We start from the raw sequence: 20,545 nt of genomic DNA on the forward strand, positions 1-20,545 counted from the left end.
AGACTATCCCTCCATATAATAGTATTGGCCCTTCTCACCTGCTCTGCCTGAGCAGAACTTTCCCTGGCTTAGCTTGTTCACTTTCAGCTTTCTGCATGTACTCTGTCTCCATCTCTTCTAGTCACTTCTTTCAAACCTCACTCTGGTGCAGCAGAAGAGCAGACACAGAGCTGCTCGCTCTCCTCAATGGGCGATCGGATGAAAACGGACCACCTGTCCATTTCCATCTGACCCGATCCGACGGACGGAAGGGGAATTGGATCCCCATCCGTCCTTTTTTTGTGGATCGGATTGGATCTTGGTGGGTGTAAACGTACAAATGTCTGTTTACACCAGCTGCTCCATAGAGGAGAATGGAGGTTCCGATTGGGTCCGCCTGAAAAACGGGCAGGCGGACCAGATCGGAGCGTCCACCTGAAAGAGGCCTTATTTTGTCACAGAGCTTCTGATCCATCAGCTGGATCGCAGCCTGAAAGAGTGTGATAGGGTGAAAAGTGTGGTACTGACCATTGGCATGCCCAAATACAACGTATACAGACCCACACCTGTACATATCACAAACACCTTTACTTACATGGTCTTACTTATGCAGCACTACCCCCTTAGGAGTCGCAAGAGATTTGGGTCCTCCTATGGTCCTGCATAGCCAGGCAACATGCATTTCCTTCAGACCTTGCACACAGGAGACAGTAAACAGTACTTTTTGTTTTTGGATTTTGTTAGAGGATTGAAACTTGGATGGGGATGAGGGGTACATGTTCAAAAAACTGTAAAACTGAGGACAACTTTCCGGAACTATGTACAAGTAGTCAGAAGGGTTTTCTCTTCCTGAAGAGCTATCTAGCCTCTTCTTGTGTACCACCTCAGATCCCAGTTGAAATCTCCTCTTCACCCAGCTGCCTGAGGGAATCCCTGGCCAAGAGGTCCCAGAAGCTGTCACTTTAAATGAAAGCAGTCCCAGATGGGGGCTAGTCGGGTTTCCCACCTGAATGACCCCTCCCCTTATTTGGCCCAGGGGGTGTGGGGTCACTCTCCTGCAAGCTTGTGGGTTGGTGGCCTCATTCAGGTCTTACGCTGGGCTGGCTCCTTCTCTGCTTCTCAGTGTATCCTCTGTCAGGGGACGGTGAGGCTGAGAGATCCTCCCTTCCAGCTCTTCTGCCTGTAGGTAGGTCCCTCTCCTGGACCCCCTCCCAGGCTCTACACTTCATCCTGCTCACTCCATCTTCCACCCAAACTCTCCTGCTGCTGAGCAGGCTTGGTCACTCTTAAGGGCTATCCTGACCCCAGGCCAAGCCTCCTGCTTGGGGATTGGTCAGGATCCCTTAACAGTGCAGACCAGCCACTCCTCACCCCCACCCACTGAATTCTAGAGATTTTTCTAAGTCTCTAGATCAGGGGGAAGTTCCAGAGAGCTGGTCTGCAGAGCTTCTTAGCCTTGACCACAATTTGACCCCCTCTGATTATTCCACCAGGTTCCTACTCAGCCTCTATCTATGCTACACTTACTTGTTCCTCTTAGCAGTTCTTTCCACAGGGTTGCCCTGAAAGGCCCCCTTTATCACCTTCTCATCACTCTGGAACATACATGTGAGACAAGACGTGATAACCATGAGCAGAATTAGACAACTTCCTGTGGCAAAACTTCAAGCCATAGCATCCCTTTTGCATCTGTGTTACATAAAGTTGGGTAAGGTAGTCCTACATCTTGTCTACTATTCCAGACACAAGTCTTAAAGTGCTTGGTCATCTGACCTAACCTTTCACCACACAGTGCTGCAGCAGGCAGTGTTTAAACCTGACCTCCAGCCTTACCTTTTCAAATATTAATCTGCCAGGGATGTTTTATAAATGCATTTACATCAAGTGCTGTCTTTCTGTTGCTGATGAGCTTCTCCTAATCTTAAACTGAAGTTTTCCTCCAGCCTATTGTTGCAAAGGTACTCCCTGTCTGGATGACATCCATTGTCATCCAGCCTTTTCCACAGCAGCCTGGCTGTCAGGGACACTCCCCCTGTAGTCCTCCAGACTAGAATGCACACAACATCTCTTGTGGGAGTTACATGTGTGGTGACAGAACAACTCCCAGCTTCTCTATCACCATTAATGCTACCACGGACAAGGCTGCCCTGACATTCCAGGAATACCAAAGGGGCATTCTCCTGAAACAGTAAAGACTGAGCGCTCAATGGAATTGTAGTGTACAAGGGTGTGCTCACATATGAGCAAGTTACATTGCGCAAGCTACTAACTTCTTCCCACTGGCACCCAAAAAAGCTGAGTACATTAAGGACCATCTAATGACATTGCGGGCTTCAAAGTTGTTTTCTTGCAATTGGAGTGAGTTATTTCTGAAACTGTTTTTGTGGACTCTTTTGGTCTGTAGGTAAATGTTTTTTACAGGATTCACACAGCTGTGAATCCTGGGTGAATATTGTATAAAATTTGTGTGAACATATTTATAAATAGACACCTATTCAGTGTTTGAATAAGTAATGATTTGTCCCTATACCTGAACTCTAAGGCCTCTTGCACATGGAGCCATCTAGAAGCAGTGTGCTCCTCCCAGACGTTTAGTGCACCAGGGAGGGATGGGTGCAGCAAGGGCTGCTGAAATGGGGCCCAGGCTCAGGCCCTGTCAGTTCAAGAGGGTGGCCTGGGCAGCTAACAAATCCTCTTGCAGCCATTAAACTACATTCCGTTTCACAGCCACCTGTCATAATCCCAGAGAGCAGCTCAGTGCTCTGAATGTTAGCTGCACTCCCACTCTGCTCCACCAGTTTGACTCGTTCATGTTCCCTTCGGTTTACCTCTGATTGTACTTTGTTTCTCTTCCCTGCCTCCTTCCAGATTCTTGCCATACTTACCCTGCCTCTCAGATATCACCCCCACCCCTGTAATCAAACTCTGGTCTTCTCCCTGATATCTCTGATTGTGTCCCCCTGCAGCCCATCACTATTGTAGTAGTAAAAGTTGTACCCCCATGTACTAATTAAATGTCACCTGACATCTAACGTATGCGGTGGTGGCCTGTTTGGGTTTACTTTGCCCTAGCTGTCTCATGGCAGAACACGGCACTACTACTTCCACCATCAAAAGAAATTGTATGAACTGTCACGTTTTCCTGCATAAGGAACAACATCAGTTCATACAAGACCCAGTTAGTCCTACATTTTGGATTTAATTGCTCTAGGTAGAAGTTTAAGGAATTGGGAGAAGTCCAGTTACATTTTATTAATAATTATTGTCTCGGCTTTGCTTACCGCAAGCACATCCACCATCTTCTTATGCAGCTTCTTGTTTTCCAGGAATTGTACAGCTTCCCCATTCTTCTGAATCTGCTCCATGGAGCTCTCCTCATGAGCCTTGTGATTGCCATTTATAATAAAACCAATGATCCATTATTAGAGTCCATAGCTGACCATACATTACACCCAGCTTGTACATCTTCTTTAGATCTACCATAGTACCAGGGCCTGCCTGAGTGGATACTAATTGACGTACGCAGGAGCCCAGGCATCACATCCGGCACCTTCCAGCTGTTTGATTGGCCAAGCCGAGAAGACGTCACTCCCGTGCGTGCGCATGCACCGGTGACATATCTGGTACTTCTACAGTAAATATCTCCTAAAGGGTGCATTATTTAAAAGATATTTACTGCACCTACAGGTAAGCCTTATTAAAGGCTTACCTGTAGGTAAAAGATACAAAATTGGGTTCTTCCACTTTAAGAGGTGGTCATATAAATCTGGTTATAACCACCTGAGCAAACTGAGGTGGACTTTGGTTGGTGGGTGTTCCTTATCTGCAGTCATTTGGAAGAATGCCCTTGATAGCTCTTCTGTTGCTGCACTGGTTTTCAGGATTGGTTTACCTTGTTACTTTTTCTGTATATGGACACCAGAAAGGACGATGTATAAACATTTTTTTTATTTTATTTGGATGCATTTTCACTTCTTGCTTATAAGATTATGATATATGTCTTATGATGATATTTGTATGTTGTAGTTTGTAATGATTGTATTTATGTAGGTGTATTTCCTGCACTTAGTTTTTAAAAATTTTCAAGCACTTGGAGTTGTCGGCGTTTCACCATGTACAGTAACCTCAACAAGCATTGTTGGCCCTCTGCTGGAAATCCAGTAAGCACTAAGGGAATGGCAGGATCAACAGGTCATTTATGGGAAAAGAAAATAAATTGCTAGCATGAATGACCATGTGCTATATTGTCCTTATACCATGTTGATTTTTATATTCATCTACAGATACATTTTTAGTCAAGTGTTAAGGAAACGAACGAGTAACATCCTTATGCTCCCTGATCGCACATGACCATTGCTTAGAAACGGTTACCATAGCCTCTGCCAATGTTTGCTCATGAGGGGAGATTTACTAAAACTGATGCACACAGAATATGGGGCAGCTGTGCATAGCACTTGACAAAGCTTTGATAATAAAACCTAGAAGCTGATTGGCTTTTATGCACAGCTGCACCAGATTCTGTGTGCTCCAGTTTTAGTAAATTACCCCCATGGATTTGTCCCTTAGATCAGCATTTTTCGACCAGGGTTTCATGGAACCCTAGGGTTCCTCCAGAGGCTCCTAGGGATATCTTGAGCTGAGGCCAATTGCACTCCTGTCTGATGAGTCTGTAAAGTTCCAGGCCAAACTCTGCTTGGCAGAGTCAGTGGCGTGACACCAATCTTCCTTTTTAATTACCTGTAAAAGTGGCATTCTTCCTACTGACCACCAATGTAAGGTGAATTTTTCCCACTGACCACGATGTAAGGAGAATGTTTCACACTGACCACCAATGTAAAGGACATATCTCCCATCGACCACCATTGGAAGGGGCATTCTTCATACAGACCACCAATATCAGAAGCATTCTTCTCCCTGACCACCAATGTAAGGGGCATTCCTCCCATCGACCACCATTGGAAGGGGCATTCTTCCTACAGACCACCAATATCAGAAGCATTCTTCCCCCTGACCACCAATGTAAGGGACATATCTCCCATCGACCACCATTGGGAAGGGCATTCTTCCTACAGACCACCAATGTAAGGGGCATTCCTCCCATCGACCACCATTGGAAGGGGCATTCTTCCTACAGACCACCAATATCAGAAGCATTCTTCCCCCTGACCACCAATGTAAGGGACATATCTCCCATCGACCACCATTGGGAAGGGCATTCTTCCTACAGACCACCAATGTAAGGAGCATTCCTCCCATTGACCACCAATGTAAGGGAAATTCTTCCCACTAATCACCAATGTAAGGAACACTCTATCTACAGACCTCCAATGTATAGGGCATTCTTCCAATGACCAACAAAATAAGGGACAGTTTTATGATTGACCACCAATATCAGGAGCATTCTTCCCACTGACCACCAATGTAAGGGACAGTTTTCTGATTGACCACCAATATCAGGAGCATTCTTTCCTCTGACCACCAATGTAAGGAAAGGTCTTCCCACTAATCACCAATGTAAGGAACACTCTTCCTACAGACCACCAATGTAAAGGGCATTCTTCCAATAACCAACAATATAAAGGACAGTTTTGATTGACCACCAATATCAGGAGCATTTTTCCTACAGACCACCAATGTAAGGGAAGTTCTTCCCAGTGACCGCCAATGCAAGGAGCGTGCCGTCCATTGAGAGAGCCATGCCGTGGCAGAAATTCCCTTCGCACATGCGTGGGATTGATGACATCACAACCCGATCAATCAGAGGGCCACAACTCACAAGGAATACCGGGTGAAGATGGAAGCCTCAGGGACCTGTGACAGCACTACGTTGGAGGGCTTTGTTTTCAGGGAAGTCATTCATAATTTGCTGGTGTATGAGGCATACTAACACATTATGCTCCTAGCTTGCAAGGGGGAAGATTTTTTTTTTTTTGCGGTTCACTACCCCTTTAAGTAAGCCGCCATCTTGGTACTCCTGCATTGAGGTGGTAGCGATGTCTTTTTTTATCTTGTACCTACAGGTTTGCCTATAATAAGGCTTGCCTGCAGCTACAGCAAATATCTCCTCACACGGCACCATGTAGGAGATAGTTACATTAGCAGCGCCGGTGATATCCCCGGCTCGTTCACACTACACGCTCGATGGACAGGACGTCATCCATTGAGAGAGCCTTGCCGTGGCCGGCCTCCCCGTGCACATGCGCGGGAGTGATGTCTTCTCGTCCAATGAAATGGCTGGAAGTTGTCGGATGTGACTTACACGGAAATTGGTCTCCGGCGGACTGAGCTTGTCAGTGTCACATCGGCTGTACAGCGCAGGCGTCGGTTGTGAGGTGGTCGGGGAAAATGATGACTCCGCTACTGATGGTTGTGGGGCTCCTGGCGGTGATGGGGTGCCGGGCGGTGGAAGTAAAGAGTCCCCGGGGGGTCTCCTTGTCCAGTAAGATGTTTCATCCATACATTGTCATCATCATGGGCAGCCATCACCTTGTAGGACTGTGCAGCCTTGTTCATTTGTATGGAATAGTCCCTGGAGGAGTCCTTACTGTCCTCTATAAGACCAAGCCATGATTGCCACTATTTATTTACAGGTTACACTCAGTATTTTTTTTTTGAGAAAATATTTTTTTTACATTAGATATTCTTTGTAAAGCAGAGGCCATAGAGAATAAATTGGTGGGTTTTGCTTTTTTTTTTAAATATGTCACACGGTATTTGCGCCGTGGTTTTTCAAACTCAGTTTTTTTGGGAAAAGCTAAACTTTTAAAAATGTTATTGCAAAAAAAAAAAGTGTTTTTTTTTTTTTTGTTAAGCAAAAAAATGATGTTACACCGAGTAAATAGATACCAAACATGTTACGCCTTAAATTCGCACATGACTGTGCAACGCAACAAATGGCATACATTTTACTATCCATGAGCGATGCTTCAAAAGCCTTCACAGCTTACCACTTTAGATTTACAGATGCTTCTGGTGCTAGAATTATTGCTATGGATCTGGCGTTCGCGGCGATACCCCACATGTAGGACAATTGGTGCGTGCGTACAGGGGGGGGATGAGGCGCTTAACTTTTTTTTTTTTATGATTTAAATCAAAATGTTTTTTTTTATTTTTTTTTTTTTACAATGTTGCTTCAAAAAAAAAGAGTTAATCATTTTTATTGCTGTCACAAGGAATGTACACATCCCTTGTGACAGCAATAGACACATGAGAGGTTTTTATTTTTTTTGGGGGGGTGGGGTCTGCAAGATCCCAAATCCCTCCTCTACACTTGAAAGCCTTCAGAGCGCCATAATCCGTGTTTTTGAATGCTTTCAGATTTTAAAAAATGGCACCAAAAGTTTCCTAGTAACCTGTAATGATATCAGGTCATCACTTCCAGGTTACTATAGGGCAGCGGTTCTCAACCTGTCTCCTAAGACCATCGGAAAACACATTTACGATGGTCTTAGGAACCGAGACACCGCTCCTCTATCCGTCTCAAGGCGGGTCCGCCCACATGCAGATACGTCCACATTTCCCTGGACCGCGATGTGTGCGCGGGATGACATGCTGCCCCTGTCATCTGGCCACATCCCCGGGATCACTCAACAGCTCCGCCTCCTCGCCAGTGATTGGCCGCCGGAACTGTAGCTCAGGAGAGGCACACAGGCGGCCAATCACCGGCGAGGAGGAGGAGCCGAGCAGCAGCGCGAAGATCAAAGAAGATCGAGCGAGGGAGCTGCCGGAGAAGGAAGACAGCTGACAGGTAAGTGTCTGTAGCGTGCAGATGGTGCTGCTGCAGCCAGGTATGCTGGCTGTAGATGGGAGAGGGAGGGAGCAAGCCCAGGCTGGAGCAGGAGTCAGCAAGGTAAGTATCATTGGTGTCAGTAGGAGGAATAGTGCCCCATCATTGCTGTCACTAATACCAATGATGGGGCACTATTCCTCCCACTGACACCAATGATGGGGCACTATTTCCTCCCCCCCCCCCCCGCCACTGACACCAACGATGGGGCACTATTCCTCCCCCCACTGACACCAACGATGGGGCACTACCCCCCCCCGACACCAATGATGGGGCACAATTCCCCCCCACACTAGTATCAATGATGGGGCACTATTCCCCCCCCCCACTGACACCAATGATGGGGCACTATTCCCCCCCCCCACTGACACCAATGATGGGGCACTATTCCTCCCACTGACACCAATGATGGGGCACTATTCCTCCCACTGATACCAATGATGGGACACTATTCTTCCCACTGATGCCAACGATGGGACACTATTCCTCCCACTGACACCAATGATGTGGCACTACTCCTCCCACTGCAAAATTACAGTTATGAAGTAGCAACGAAAATAATTTTATGGTTGGGGGTCACCACAACATGAGGAACTGTATTAAAGAGTCGCGGCATTAGGAAGGTTGAGAACCACTGCTATAGGGGGTAAGTCGATTCCGGCTTTGATCGGCTGTCTGGCCAGCCAGTGCGCACAACTTCTGGATGGATGGGAGATCCCGAGAGAGCCATGGAAGGCGGCGGGAGGGGTGCTACTGGTACAAGCAATCTAACGTCCAGAAGTTGTTAATTTTCTTATTTTTAATCACTTTTATTGCTGTCACAAGGAATGTAAACATCCTTGTAATATCAATAGACACGTGACAGGTACTGTTTATGGAGAGATCTGGGGTCAGTAAGACTCTCAAATCCTTCCTCTGAACTTAAAAGCATTCAGTCACACCAAGATCGGTGTTTTCAAATGCTTTTGCGTTTTTAAAAATGGCACAGTTTACATCTGGGTAAACCGTAAGTGGTGATAGGTCGTAATTTTTAGGTTACCATAGTGGAGAGCCAATCAAAGCCGATTCCAGCTTTGTTCAGCTGTATGTCCAGCCGGTGGATGCGCTGGGTGGTCGCTCGGGTCTCTTGGTGAAACAGGAAATCGTGAGCAAGCTGTGGGAGGGGGGACGTCCTCTCCCGCTGCTTGTAATAGCAATCGAGCAGCTAGTTAGCCGCTCTGATTGCTATTACAAGACAGCCGATCTCCGGCTTTTAAAAAAAAAAAAAAACTGCAGGCATCATCCCAGTATAACCACCGAAAGTCCAATGATGTACAGGTAGGTTTATGGAGCTGAAGTGCTTATAGGGAATGTTCAATATATGGGTCCTCTGTTTTCTCCACACTAATTGTCTTGTTTTTAGCCTCTTCCATATTCCATATCAGTGCTATTTAATTGCTTGCCCCATACTGGCTGTCTCGGGTGGAGGTCCTCCATTGAAAAGGGTGGCGCAGGCCGCCTCGGGAGGAGGTCTGCCCTTGCGAAGGGTGGTGCCTCTGGAGGAGGTCCGCCCTCACGAAAGGGGGCGCCTCTGGAGGAGGTCCGCCCTCGCGAAGGGTGGCGGGGGGCGCCTCTGGAGGAGGTCCGCCCTCGCGAAGGGTGGCGGGGGGCGCCTCTGGAGGAGGTCCGCCCTCGCGAAGGGTGGCGGGGGGAGCCTCTGGAGGTGATCCACCCTCGCGAAGGGTGGCGGTGGGCGCCTCTGGAGGAGGTCTAAAATAAAGACAGAGATCCTCCTGCGCAAAAGGGAAATACACCTACTGGAAGCTGCCAGCAATTAACCTGCTACCCAAACAGTGTAAATATTAATAGAATTATAAATAGTGCAGCGCTCAAGAAACAATACTAACTCAAATACTACAATAAATGTGCTCACATGCAATAGTGTCACAAAATTAATCAAAAACAAATCATTAAGTGAGATATCTTCATTATAAAGTGCCACTCAGTATTATTCCCTATCACTTAGTGCCCACATAATCAAACAAATATATATAAAAAAATATATGAACTACCATTTGAGAAAACAATTTTCACAGTGCTCCAAGTGTAATAACGTGACCACACTTTATATACTAATCAAAAAAATCCAAAAAAATAGTAGAAATGTCCATGAAAAACTGGTATTAATAAATTCATGCAATGTGCAAACAAAAGTGCAAAACAAATGTGTTCTTATTCCGCAACCGTGTCACTCTTCACCTCCTAAGGCAATCTAGCCTTAGGAGGTGAAGAGTGACACGGTTGCGGAATAAGAACACATTTGTTTTGCACTTTTGTTTGCACATTGCATGAATTTATTAATACCAGTTTTTCATGGACATTTCTACTATTTTTTTGATTAGTATATAAAGTGTGGTCACGTTATTACACTTGGAGCACTGTGAAAATTGTTTTCTCGAATGGTAGTTTATATATTTTTTTTATATATATTTGTTTGATTATGTGGGCACTAAGTGATAAGGAATAATACTGAGTGGCACTTTATAATGAAGATATCTCACTTAATGATTTGTTTTTGATTAATTTTGTGACACTATTGCATGTGAGCACATTTATTGTAGTATTTGAGTTAGTATTGTTTCTTGAGCGCTGCACTATTTATAATTCTGGAGGAGGTCTGCTCTCGCGAAGGGTGACGGGGGGTGGCGCCTCGGGAGGAGGTCCGCCCTTGTGGGGGTTGGGCCTCAGGAGGGGGACCGCCCTTGAAAAGGGTGGCGTAGAGCAGCTTCGGGAGAAGAGCTCCTCCCTTGAAGAGGGTGGCGGAGGAGAACTCCTCCCATGAAGAGGGTGGCGTAGTCCACCACGGAACTCCTCCCATGAAGAGGGAGGCGTAGTCCCTCTCGGGATGAGAGCTCCTCCCTTGAAGAGGGCGGCGGAGTCCGCCCCTCGGGAGGAGAGCTCCTCCCTTGAAGAGGGCGGCGGAGTGCGCCCCTCGGGAGGAGAGCTCCTCCCTTGAAGAGGGTGGTGTAGGAGAGTTCCTCCCTTGAAGAGGGTGGCAAAGGAATGTTCCTCCCTTGAAGATGGTGTCATATTCTTCCTTGGGAGGAGAGCTCCTCCCTTGAAGACAGTGGCGTAGGAGAGCTCCTCCCTTGAAGACGGTGGTATAAAAAAAGCTCCTCCCTTGAAGAAGGCGGCGTAGTCCACCTCAGGAGAAGAGCTCCTCCCTTTTTAGTGGGTGGCATATGAGAGCTCCTCCCTTGAAGAGGGTGGCTTAGGCTACCTCGGGAGGAGAGCTTCTCCCTTGAAAAGGGTGGCGTAGTCTTCCTTGGGAGGAGAGCTCCTACCTTGAACAGGGTGCCGTAGGAATGCTCCCTTGAAGAGGGTGGCATACTTTCCCTCAGGAGAGCTCCTCCCCTGAAGAGGGTGGCGGAGGTAGCATCAGGAGGAGCTCCTCCCTTGAAGGGCCGTCGTGACCATGGAGGCGTCTTCCTGGAGAGATTTAAGTTATGCCAGGAAAGGCTGTGCTGTCTTGGCTTTCATTGAGAAGCTTTCCCATTACGTTATCTTCTTAACCTCCTTTTGAAGGCATCTCAACATTCATACTTTGACAGGAAGGGAGAGAAAATCCTTCTGTTTCACTAAAAGAAGCATTTTATTGTGATATGTGTTCCTATTGGAGATTTCTCCTTATGTCCTGTATTGGTGACAGTGTTATCATTGTCTTGGAAAGTTCTTCCCAATGGGCTCAGCAGTAAAAACTGAAGGAAGTTCTTATCCTTCCCCACACTGTCTGGGGAAAAAAAAAAGTTTTGGCTTTAGCCACTTCCAACTTAACCACTTTCCGTCAGCCATACACACATATGTGGCCTCTCCATGCTGGGCTATAATGCCAAGCACCCTCATATAATGCATCCCTAGGGCCTAGGTAAACCTTTTACGGTGCTGAGAGCACTCTCCCAGCTTAGTAACCGGCAGGTACTGGAAAGCTCCCAGTGCACACTTGCGATTGGGAACTTTCCAGTCATGTGACTGCCAACCACAATGGTTATATGATGGGAATATCTACATCTGTCTCCTGTCTTTTTGAACCTGGTAAAGGGTCAGGAGGTGGCAGTAAGAAGGGGTTAAATTTTGTATGTGAAGAAAAGTGTTCTGACATTTACAAATTGCAGGATACACAGCAGTATAAAGCTCCTCCTTATGCCTGTGAAAAACCACCTAAACGATGATAAATATTATGACTCAACTTCCATATACCGGTATATAAAGGGCCCACTTGTTTTCCTGTGCTGACCAATTTGTTTTATTATTTGCAGATCGTGTCTTCTATGATGAGACCAAACCATTCACCTGTCTAGATGGGTCTAAGGTGATCCCCTTTGACCAAGTGAACGATGACTACTGTGACTGTAAGGATGGGTCTGATGAGCCTGGTAAGAATCTAATGGCTGGAATGGCTTCATTATGGTGTCCATGATGGTTCAAACGGGTCTTCGGAGGACTTTTTTTTTGCTTCATCTCTTTTTAACCCCTAGACGTCGAGCGCACACAAATATGTGGCCTTTCGGCGTCTGGGCCTTGACGCCGAGCGGCCGCATATTTGAATACCATTTGAAAATACATATGTTCTGAGAGCGCGCTCCCTGCTGCTCCCAGCATATATGTCCATGGCTCACAGAAAGGTCCTGATCTCCCCTTGCGATCGGGACCTTTTCCGATCATGTGACAGCAAATCACGGCGGCCACATGACCCTAAACCCTCGCCCCGCCTCCCGGCTTCTGAAACCTCTTAAACGGCCGGGAGGCTCCGGCGCAAAGGGGTTAAAGAGATATGTTACATGTGTTTACTGCTTGCCGACCACTGACCCGCAGGAAAAAGCTTGTACAAGCCTAATCGCGTACCTGTATTTCGACAGCTGGCTCCGGGTTCAGAGCACGCATTCATGCCCACCCAAAGGAAGAAGGAGCAAACAGATATTTAGTAAAAAGCAGCACACATTGCACATTTAGGCACACATTGCCCGAAGATGTTAACCCCTTCCCAGCCAGTGTGAAAAGTACAGTGACAGTGTATAGTATTATCACTGATCGCTGTACTATTGTCACTGGTGATGTCAGATTGCCCGCCGTACTTATATGGGATCATAATCCAAGTTGCTGATAACCGCCATTATGTGTATAAAAAATAAATACAAATTCTATTATATATCCCATAGTTTGTAGACACTATAACTTTGACTCAAACCAATCCATATACACTTATTAGGATTCTTTTTGTTTTTTACCAAAGACCTGTAGCAAAATTTATTTTGACCTAAATTTATGAATACATTTAGAAATTTTTTATTGGATGTGCTTTATAGCAGAAAGCAAAAAAAATATATATTTTTTTTCAAAACCTTTGGACTTTTTTCATTTATATGAAAAAAAAACCCCATTGGTGATCAAATACCACCAAAAGAAAGCTCTATTTGTGTGTACAATGTTTTTGGCTACAGCGTTGCATGACTGCGCAATTACCAGTTAAATCAGCACAGTGCTAAATAGTGAAAAATGGCTTGGTCATGAAGGGGGTAAAACTTTCTGGAGCAGTTGAAAAGACTGTTACCCGGGGGGGGGGGGACAAAGCACTGCAGGGCACAGTGAGAGACACCATACCTGTAGCACCTTCCCCCAGCTTTCTTGTCCTAGCTGAACTAGGGCTGTTTTAACCAGCAAAGCTCAGACTGTTGCAGACAGTGTTGAAGCTTGCCACTAATCCCTTTGCCCTACTCATTCCTATTGGCTCTAACTGGAGCATAAGAATGTGTGAGAGGCAGCAGGGGGTTGGGCAATCTTTGTCACTTGGAGGAAATGCAGGAGCACTTCTGAAAATGCACTTCTGGATTTCTGGTCTAGGTGGGATTTATGTCTCCCAGCTGCGATACTCATGTCATGCATCCAAAAGGCTTTTAGGCCATCAGGCGCTTGAGGTTAGGTTTTGTTTAAAGTGGTTATAAAGGCTCAAAGTTTTTACCTTTATACATGAAGGTAAAAATCGTCCTGTGCGCAGAATCCTCCCTCCAGCCCCCATCCAATACTCACCTAAGCCCCCTCTTGATCCTGTGATGTGCACTGGAGTCTCGGCTAACCCAGTACTCCATCTCCTCATTGGCTGAAACAGAAGCCGGAGTCATTGGCTCCCACTGTTGTCAATCATAGCTGGTGAGCCAGTGAGAAGGGGGTGGGGCTAAGCCACAGTTTTGTGTGTGAATGGACACACGAAGCAGCAGGTGCCCCCATAGCAAGCAGCATGCTGTGGGTGCACCCAACGGGAGGGAGGGGCCAGAAGCGCCAGCGGGGGACCTGAGGAGGATTCGGGCTGCTGTGTGAAAAACCACTGGACACAGCATGTAAGTATAGACATGTTTGTTATTTTTATTTATAAAATAAGCCTTTAGAATCACTTTAATGTAATTTGTGTGTTGGTAACAGATCCCTTATATCTCTAGTTTTATAGACTGAATCTAATCTTTAAAACGGAAATCTTTGATAAGAACTGTCGTCTGTTCTGTATCCCTCAGGTACATCTGCATGTTCCAATGGTAACTTCCACTGTACCAATGCTGGGTACAGGCCCATTTACATACCTTCATCTCGGGTTAATGACGGCATTTGTGGTAAGTAGAAAATGGAGCTCATTCAGTATAAAAAATAGAGTGGAGGAATGTATCCACTTTGCCCCCAGGCCAACTCTGACACTTCTCCTATAAAAGTAACATCTGATTTTTTTTTTGGCTAAAAAAATTACTTATAATCCCAAACATTAATTTTTTTAAAGCAGAGACCAGAGAAAACAAAATGGGTGTTACAATTTTTTATGTTGCACAATGTTTGCGTAGCCAAATTTAAATTTTTAGGAAAAAAATACTTTTATGAGTACACTTTAAAAGCCTTTACAGGTTACCAGTTTAGAGTTTCACAGGAGGTCTGGTGCTAGAATTAATGCTCTTGCTTTGATGTTCACGTGTGGTGCGATCACTGTTTACATATGCATGTAGGACTTGCGTATGCTTTTGCACAGGGGACAGAGAGCGCTTTAAATTTTTAAAAAAATTATATTTGTTTTTATCAAAATCGTGATTTCCTTTTTTGCTATCACAAGGAATGAATAACATCCCTTGTGATAGCAATAAACTTTATATGAAGAGATTTGGGGTCTGGTAGACCCCAGATTTCCCCACTGCTCTGAAAGCATTTGATCAGATGCTGTAATAAGCTGGTAACGACCATCAAACCAAAAGTAGAAGTGACAAAATTCTTGTTGCTTCTGGTTCCTTACATCAGAGAGGGGAAGCGGTTACGGTTGTACTTTCCTCCCCTCTAAGTGCACAACGTGACCAAGCGACAGCTGTACCAGGCTCTGGTAACGTCTACATCAAAGCCCATCTGCTGCTAAAAATGTTGATACCAGGATGATTTTTAAACTGAACTTTGAACGGAGGGCAGTTCAAAAACTGATTTTAACCTTTCTCTACTCTGTGTCCCCCCCCCATATCCTTGTACAATGTTTCTTTCCTTCCTGTCCCATTTACTTGACAACAAATAAATAGTAATATTCCCCTAATAAGAGGAAATTAACTTTTGATAGCTGTCATTGTAACAGGTGTCCCCAAGAGAAGATTTCCCCTCTACTTCTATGTGGAGTACTGTAAAAATGTTGGATTTCACCCTACAATTTCTCTACTGTGCTTGCAGTACCATTCAGCTTATGCATGTAATTCTGCCTAAACTGTACAGGGAGGAGGATAGCCACTTGATCAGTGTAGCACCAGCATTGCCCGTACACAGGGAGAAGGTTAAAGCTGAAGTTTGTGTTTCTTTCACTGTAAATGGTTTGTTTGGGCCAAGCTAGCCTAAGCGAAATCTTTTCGTAAGTAAGTTATTCTGTCACAGTCAGTACTGTATCGTACTATAGTAGCATCAGCTGCATAGAGTATTCAACGTCGTGCTCCTGCAGCACCATGATCGACTTCAAAATTGAGTCAGGCTGTGTGCTTCCCACCCATTCAGAGGAAACTTTGTATTTTTTTTTTAATCAATACAAGGCTTCCTTTGATTGGCCAAGGTAGAAATCATGATGTCCTCCCTAGTCAATCAGAGGAAGCCTTGTATTCAGAAAAATACAAAGTTTCCTCTGGCTGAGAAGCACTCAGAAGCCTGACTGTTGCAGTAGCAGATAGGAAATACCTCCATGATGCTGCCAGAACACAGTGTTGCATACTGTATGTAAGTCATCCTACCACAGGGATGCGCAATTTGTATCGCCCGATGCCCAGGATATGTAGTCCCGGGTGCCAAGCAGGTAGTATTTGTTTACATTTAACCCTGCTGCGGGAAAGCCGTAGGGTTTGTTAGGTGGAAGCATTTGGGTAGTCGCCTGTCGCTTTCACACATGCCAAGAAAGTGCACCCCCCCTGCTATGTATCCTGGGCTCCGCTTCTGTGGGCCTGGGTCAGGAATAGTGGGCGCTGCTGGTTAGAGGGGAGGGAGGAGAACAGACATGCATCTGTTCTACTGCCCTTCTTGTTCCTGATCCAGAAGCAACGTATATGACGTTACTTCTAGGTCCCCATTGACCGTGTCCCCCAGCCATCGATGGCCAGGAAAGAGTGTAATGCAGTGCATGCTGCACTCCATTACATTCAGAAGAGCACAGGGGAGACACGCAGGGTATTCTAGACCCTACATGTCTCTTTAAAGAGAACCTGGCGCCAAAAAATTATCACATAGGGGACTTTTTGTCCCCTATGTGATAGGGAAAAAAAGTAAAAATGTATTTAAATTGCATTAAAAAAAGAAAATGTTGCACTGAAGCACATTACATCTCAACCCCCCCAAAACAAAATTTTGAGGACTCCCCACACGGCCATGGTTCTATTGAGTGCTCTAGTAGTTCATTGATTCTTCCAGTCGGTGTGAAACTGCTTGCCCATATGATGTACAATATACAGACAGATTATACTGACAGTCTGCAGGAGTCCTGCATTACACCCATGATCTGCTGATCACTGGTGCAAGGCTTTCCACGCTCCTAAAAAAAAAAAGAAAAAAAAAAAAAAAAAAAGAAAAGTAAATGCATATTATTTACCTGTAAAAAATTTGAATGAATTATTTTTTTTTAAAGGTAAACTTATCCTTTAATGGAGGGGACACTGGAGGTTGATTTGGCTACCCAGCATGCGCTTGTACTGAGCACCCAAATGCTTCCATGTGCGAGGGTAACCTGACCTAACCCAAAAAAGTTTTCTTTTTTTTAAATTCTAATTGGGGCCAGCACCTTATTTGCTCACTCAATAAACGTGCTTCTGCTGAGCGCAGAGAGCCTGACACTCCCCTTTCCTGATGACCACCCAATCGGTACTCCTTACACTGCAAGTTCTCCCTCCTAGTCCCTGGATGCGCTGCTGGAGACAGGCAGGTGAGTAGGAGATAAACAGCACAATGTTAATGATATTAAAAGTCTAAGTTGCCATAAATCCCCTTTTCGTTTTTAAAAGCCCCAGATGTTCTTAAAAGCACCGCAGATTTAAATTTGCTTTTGGCTAAAATATATATATATATAGATAAATAGATTGTCATGAGGGACAACTAGGTTGGAACCCCGATTTAGTCCTTGGACAAGTAGCTTTTTAAAAAAATTTCCATACCCCTGTACCACAGTATGACATGCTGCTGTCAGCACCAGTATAATTTGGTTATGGAGATCGTTTGGGCCAGTTTTACCCAAAAGAGATAAAAACAGAGTTTTGTTGAACATGTTAGCACTGTCGAGCTTGACACTATTTTCTTACAATGCAGATTGCTGTGACACTACTGATGAGTATAATAGTGGAGCGCACTGCCAGAACACCTGCAGGTAAGACTGTCTCTGCTGCCAAAAAGATCTGACTCCATGAAGGTCGAATTTATCAAAGTATTTTGGAGAAAACTGGATTTTTGTTTTTTATTTTTTACTCCCTACACTTGGATAAATAAGGTCTTGTTCCTTATCAGCAAACTTCAAGCAGCTTTATTAAAGCTGCTTGACACTTGTTGACAACTCTGTAAATGCATTTACTATACACAATGCTTTTCACAATATCATCGACTGAAGCCAGTGTAACTAGACCTCATAGCACCCTTTCCTTTATTGCTATATTTCTCAGAGAGATGGGTCGAAAGGAGCGAGAAGAGCTGCAGAAGAAAGCTGAAATGGCTCGGGAGGGAATGCTGCTGAAACAGAAGTATATTGAAGAGTCTCAAAAGGGACGGGAAGAGAAACAGGTATTGTCTGGCTGTTGAAAAGAACACCACTCCCTAGAAATGTGGGCTTGTGAGCACAATTACCCCCCTCTCTCAGAAATGTAGGCTTGTGAACACCAATGAACCATACACTAAATGGTCAAATGTGAATGGACAACCCTCCAAACTGAATTAGATGTTTTTAGTGATGGGTACTGTTATGTTACAACATGTAAAGACATTTTAGACAATTATGCGCTTCCAACATTATGTTAATGGTTTGTGGAAAACTCATTTCTGTTCGAACTTCTGTGTACAATGCCAGCTCTTTAACCACTAGCCGACGTTAGGTTCCGTTGGCAGAAAAACCAGTTCCCGTGGCAGAAAAAATGCTGATAGTGTTTTTGTACACAGTTTGGGAAAGTTTAGTGTTGTGTTTTTTTGTTTTTTTTTGCTGCCAGAAAGTTCCAAAAATGCAAACCAGAAGGGTTTTTCATCCCTGCCTCTAAACGTTGAGCTTAAAATATTGCCTCTAATTGTCCTAATGTGCATGGACACAGGATAATAGTGAGCTGCTTCTACAGGGAAAAACACAAAACTCCTGTAGAAGCGATTTTAATTTTTTAGCCAGTGTGAACGAAGCCTAAATGCAGAAGTGATTTGAGTGGCTCAACATGCTCCATTGTCTAATGAGCACCAGTTTAATGTAGTAACTAATTTACAAGAGAATAATTACATCCTTGACTTTAATAGCCAGAAGTGTAAACCTTTCTTCCATTGTGAGTGGGTGGTGTAGTAAATTGGGCAATAATAATTCATTGTAGGATTTGAAATAAATGCAAACCTTAAGAATAGACATTTGTACTGTAGTACAGAGCTGGGGGTAGAGAGCAGTAGATATCTGTAATGCAGTATAGCACAGGTGATAGAGAACAGGGCAAGATGTATAAGAGAACAATATAATACGTTGACAAATGTTTCTATGGCAGGCAAGGTTACAAGAACTGGTGGAGAAGCGTCAGAGCGCACAGTCAGATGTTGACTCTCTGCGTGCGAAGAAAGAGGAGGCAGAAAAGCCAGAGAAAGAAGCCAAAGATGTGCATAAAAAGGAATGGGAAGGTAAGGCCACTACACTCTGTAGGCTTAGTATAGGTTTACATTTGAGTTTAACTGTAATAAATTTATATTTTATGTGTGTGTTTTAGATAGGAGAGAAGCAGAGAAAGCTGCCTTTGAAAAGAAGAGATCACTGGAAGCTTTTACTGAGATGGATGAGGATTCTGATGGGATGTAAGTGCAGGCTTTTCTGGTATTTCATGAAAGCATTGTTCCATTCTTATAGTGGCCTTCCTAGTTCATGAATCCTGCATTCATGCTGTATTGGAAGGGGTACAATAGTGGGGTTCTCCATCGATTGCTCATAGAGTGCTGTTTTGGGAGAGTAAAGTTATAGCTTTGTACATTTGTAAATCAATTTTGCTACTGTGTATGGACATTAAGAAATGCATAGGTTAATCTGTCCATGCAATCTGTAATGTTTATATCTCTCTCACTAGACTATCTGCACAAGAGTTGTTGTCTCACTCAGAGCTTGATTCAAATGGAGATGGTTCCCTGTCTGACCAGGAAGCCCAGGTATAGCCTCATTTGGTTTCTATCTCTCCCTATCTATCTGTTGTGGGGGTTTTTTCCACCCTCCATGACGATTTGGAGATCAGTCTTTTAAAGCACTCAGGTCTCCTGTTTGACCTATGAATATGTTTTGGTTCAGACTAAGTGTCCGAAGATTATCTGCTCCTGTCCTAATTAATCATCTGGCACTGCTGCTATGCGCGCATCTGAAGAAATCACACTGACACACTCGTTCAGTGTTGTGAAACTTCTGCTTTATTGGAATGAGGAAGTGAGTTTATATATACAAGATAATGCAAGGGTCATGTGGGCGCAGCATTAGCATTATTGAGCTATATATTAGTCTTTGATTGGTCACGTTCACACGAAAGCAATCTTCCTTCAGAATATAGGCGTGATATTCTTCTAGGTGTTGTCCGGAAAGAAATATTGCCTTTGTTGTTAAGCTTTCACTCGATGGGAGGGGTTGCTGAGCAGCCATTTTTGAGTAAGAATTTGTAACACAAGCATGGAGCATATATTTACATACAAAGCGTTTAGAAATATAAAAGTATAAAAGTAGATATGTATAAAAAAATGTATATATTCAACAGGAAACCAAATAGGCATTTTACCATATCAATCACAAATACTCCAGAGGTCTACTAATAAACATATGTGCTTCTATACCAAATAGCCTTTCATATTTATTTCAAGTATACCTGACAATACCATAAAGGAGGTGAACATTATACAGCGAATGCACCTAGCAGTGTTGGCACTTACCTTTTGAGCTGGTTCTCCTTAATATCTAATATCACCCAGACCGAGCGGCCGCAGAGGCGGTGGGGTCAGTATGCTCCTGCCAGCGCTGAACACCTTCCAGGTCCTCCCTAACCCCCCCTCCCTATCCTTCTCCTCCTTCGA

General features: G+C 44.6%; 1 protein-coding gene across 2 annotated transcripts in view; it reads left to right on the forward strand.

Annotated features, from left to right (window-relative positions):
• The first annotated feature begins 6,240 nt into the window (after positions 1-6,240).
• LOC149445293 (glucosidase 2 subunit beta-like) overlaps positions 6,241-20,545 on the forward strand; it is a 36,040-nt gene continuing 21,735 nt past the window's right edge. Inside the window, exons 1-8 of one of the 2 annotated variants that reach the window (XM_089653989.1) lie at positions 6,241-6,418; positions 12,061-12,177; positions 14,308-14,403; positions 17,585-17,642; positions 17,932-18,049; positions 18,997-19,126; positions 19,213-19,297; positions 19,564-19,642. In XM_089653989.1, coding sequence (XP_089510115.1) covers positions 6,325-6,418; positions 12,061-12,177; positions 14,308-14,403; positions 17,585-17,642; positions 17,932-18,049; positions 18,997-19,126; positions 19,213-19,297; positions 19,564-19,642 — 777 coding nt within the window. In that variant the 5' untranslated portion in view covers positions 6,241-6,324. The remainder of the gene's footprint in view (positions 6,419-12,060; positions 12,178-14,307; positions 14,404-17,584; positions 17,643-17,931; positions 18,050-18,996; positions 19,127-19,212; positions 19,298-19,563; positions 19,643-20,545) is intronic. The other variant, XM_089653990.1, reaches the window with a different exon arrangement.

The sequence above is a fragment of the Staurois parvus genome, unplaced genomic scaffold (genome assembly GCF_062004578.1).
Source record: "Staurois parvus isolate SC_StPar_1 unplaced genomic scaffold, SC_StPar_1.0 ptg000732l, whole genome shotgun sequence".
Lineage (NCBI taxonomy): Eukaryota > Metazoa > Chordata > Amphibia > Anura > Ranidae > Staurois > Staurois parvus.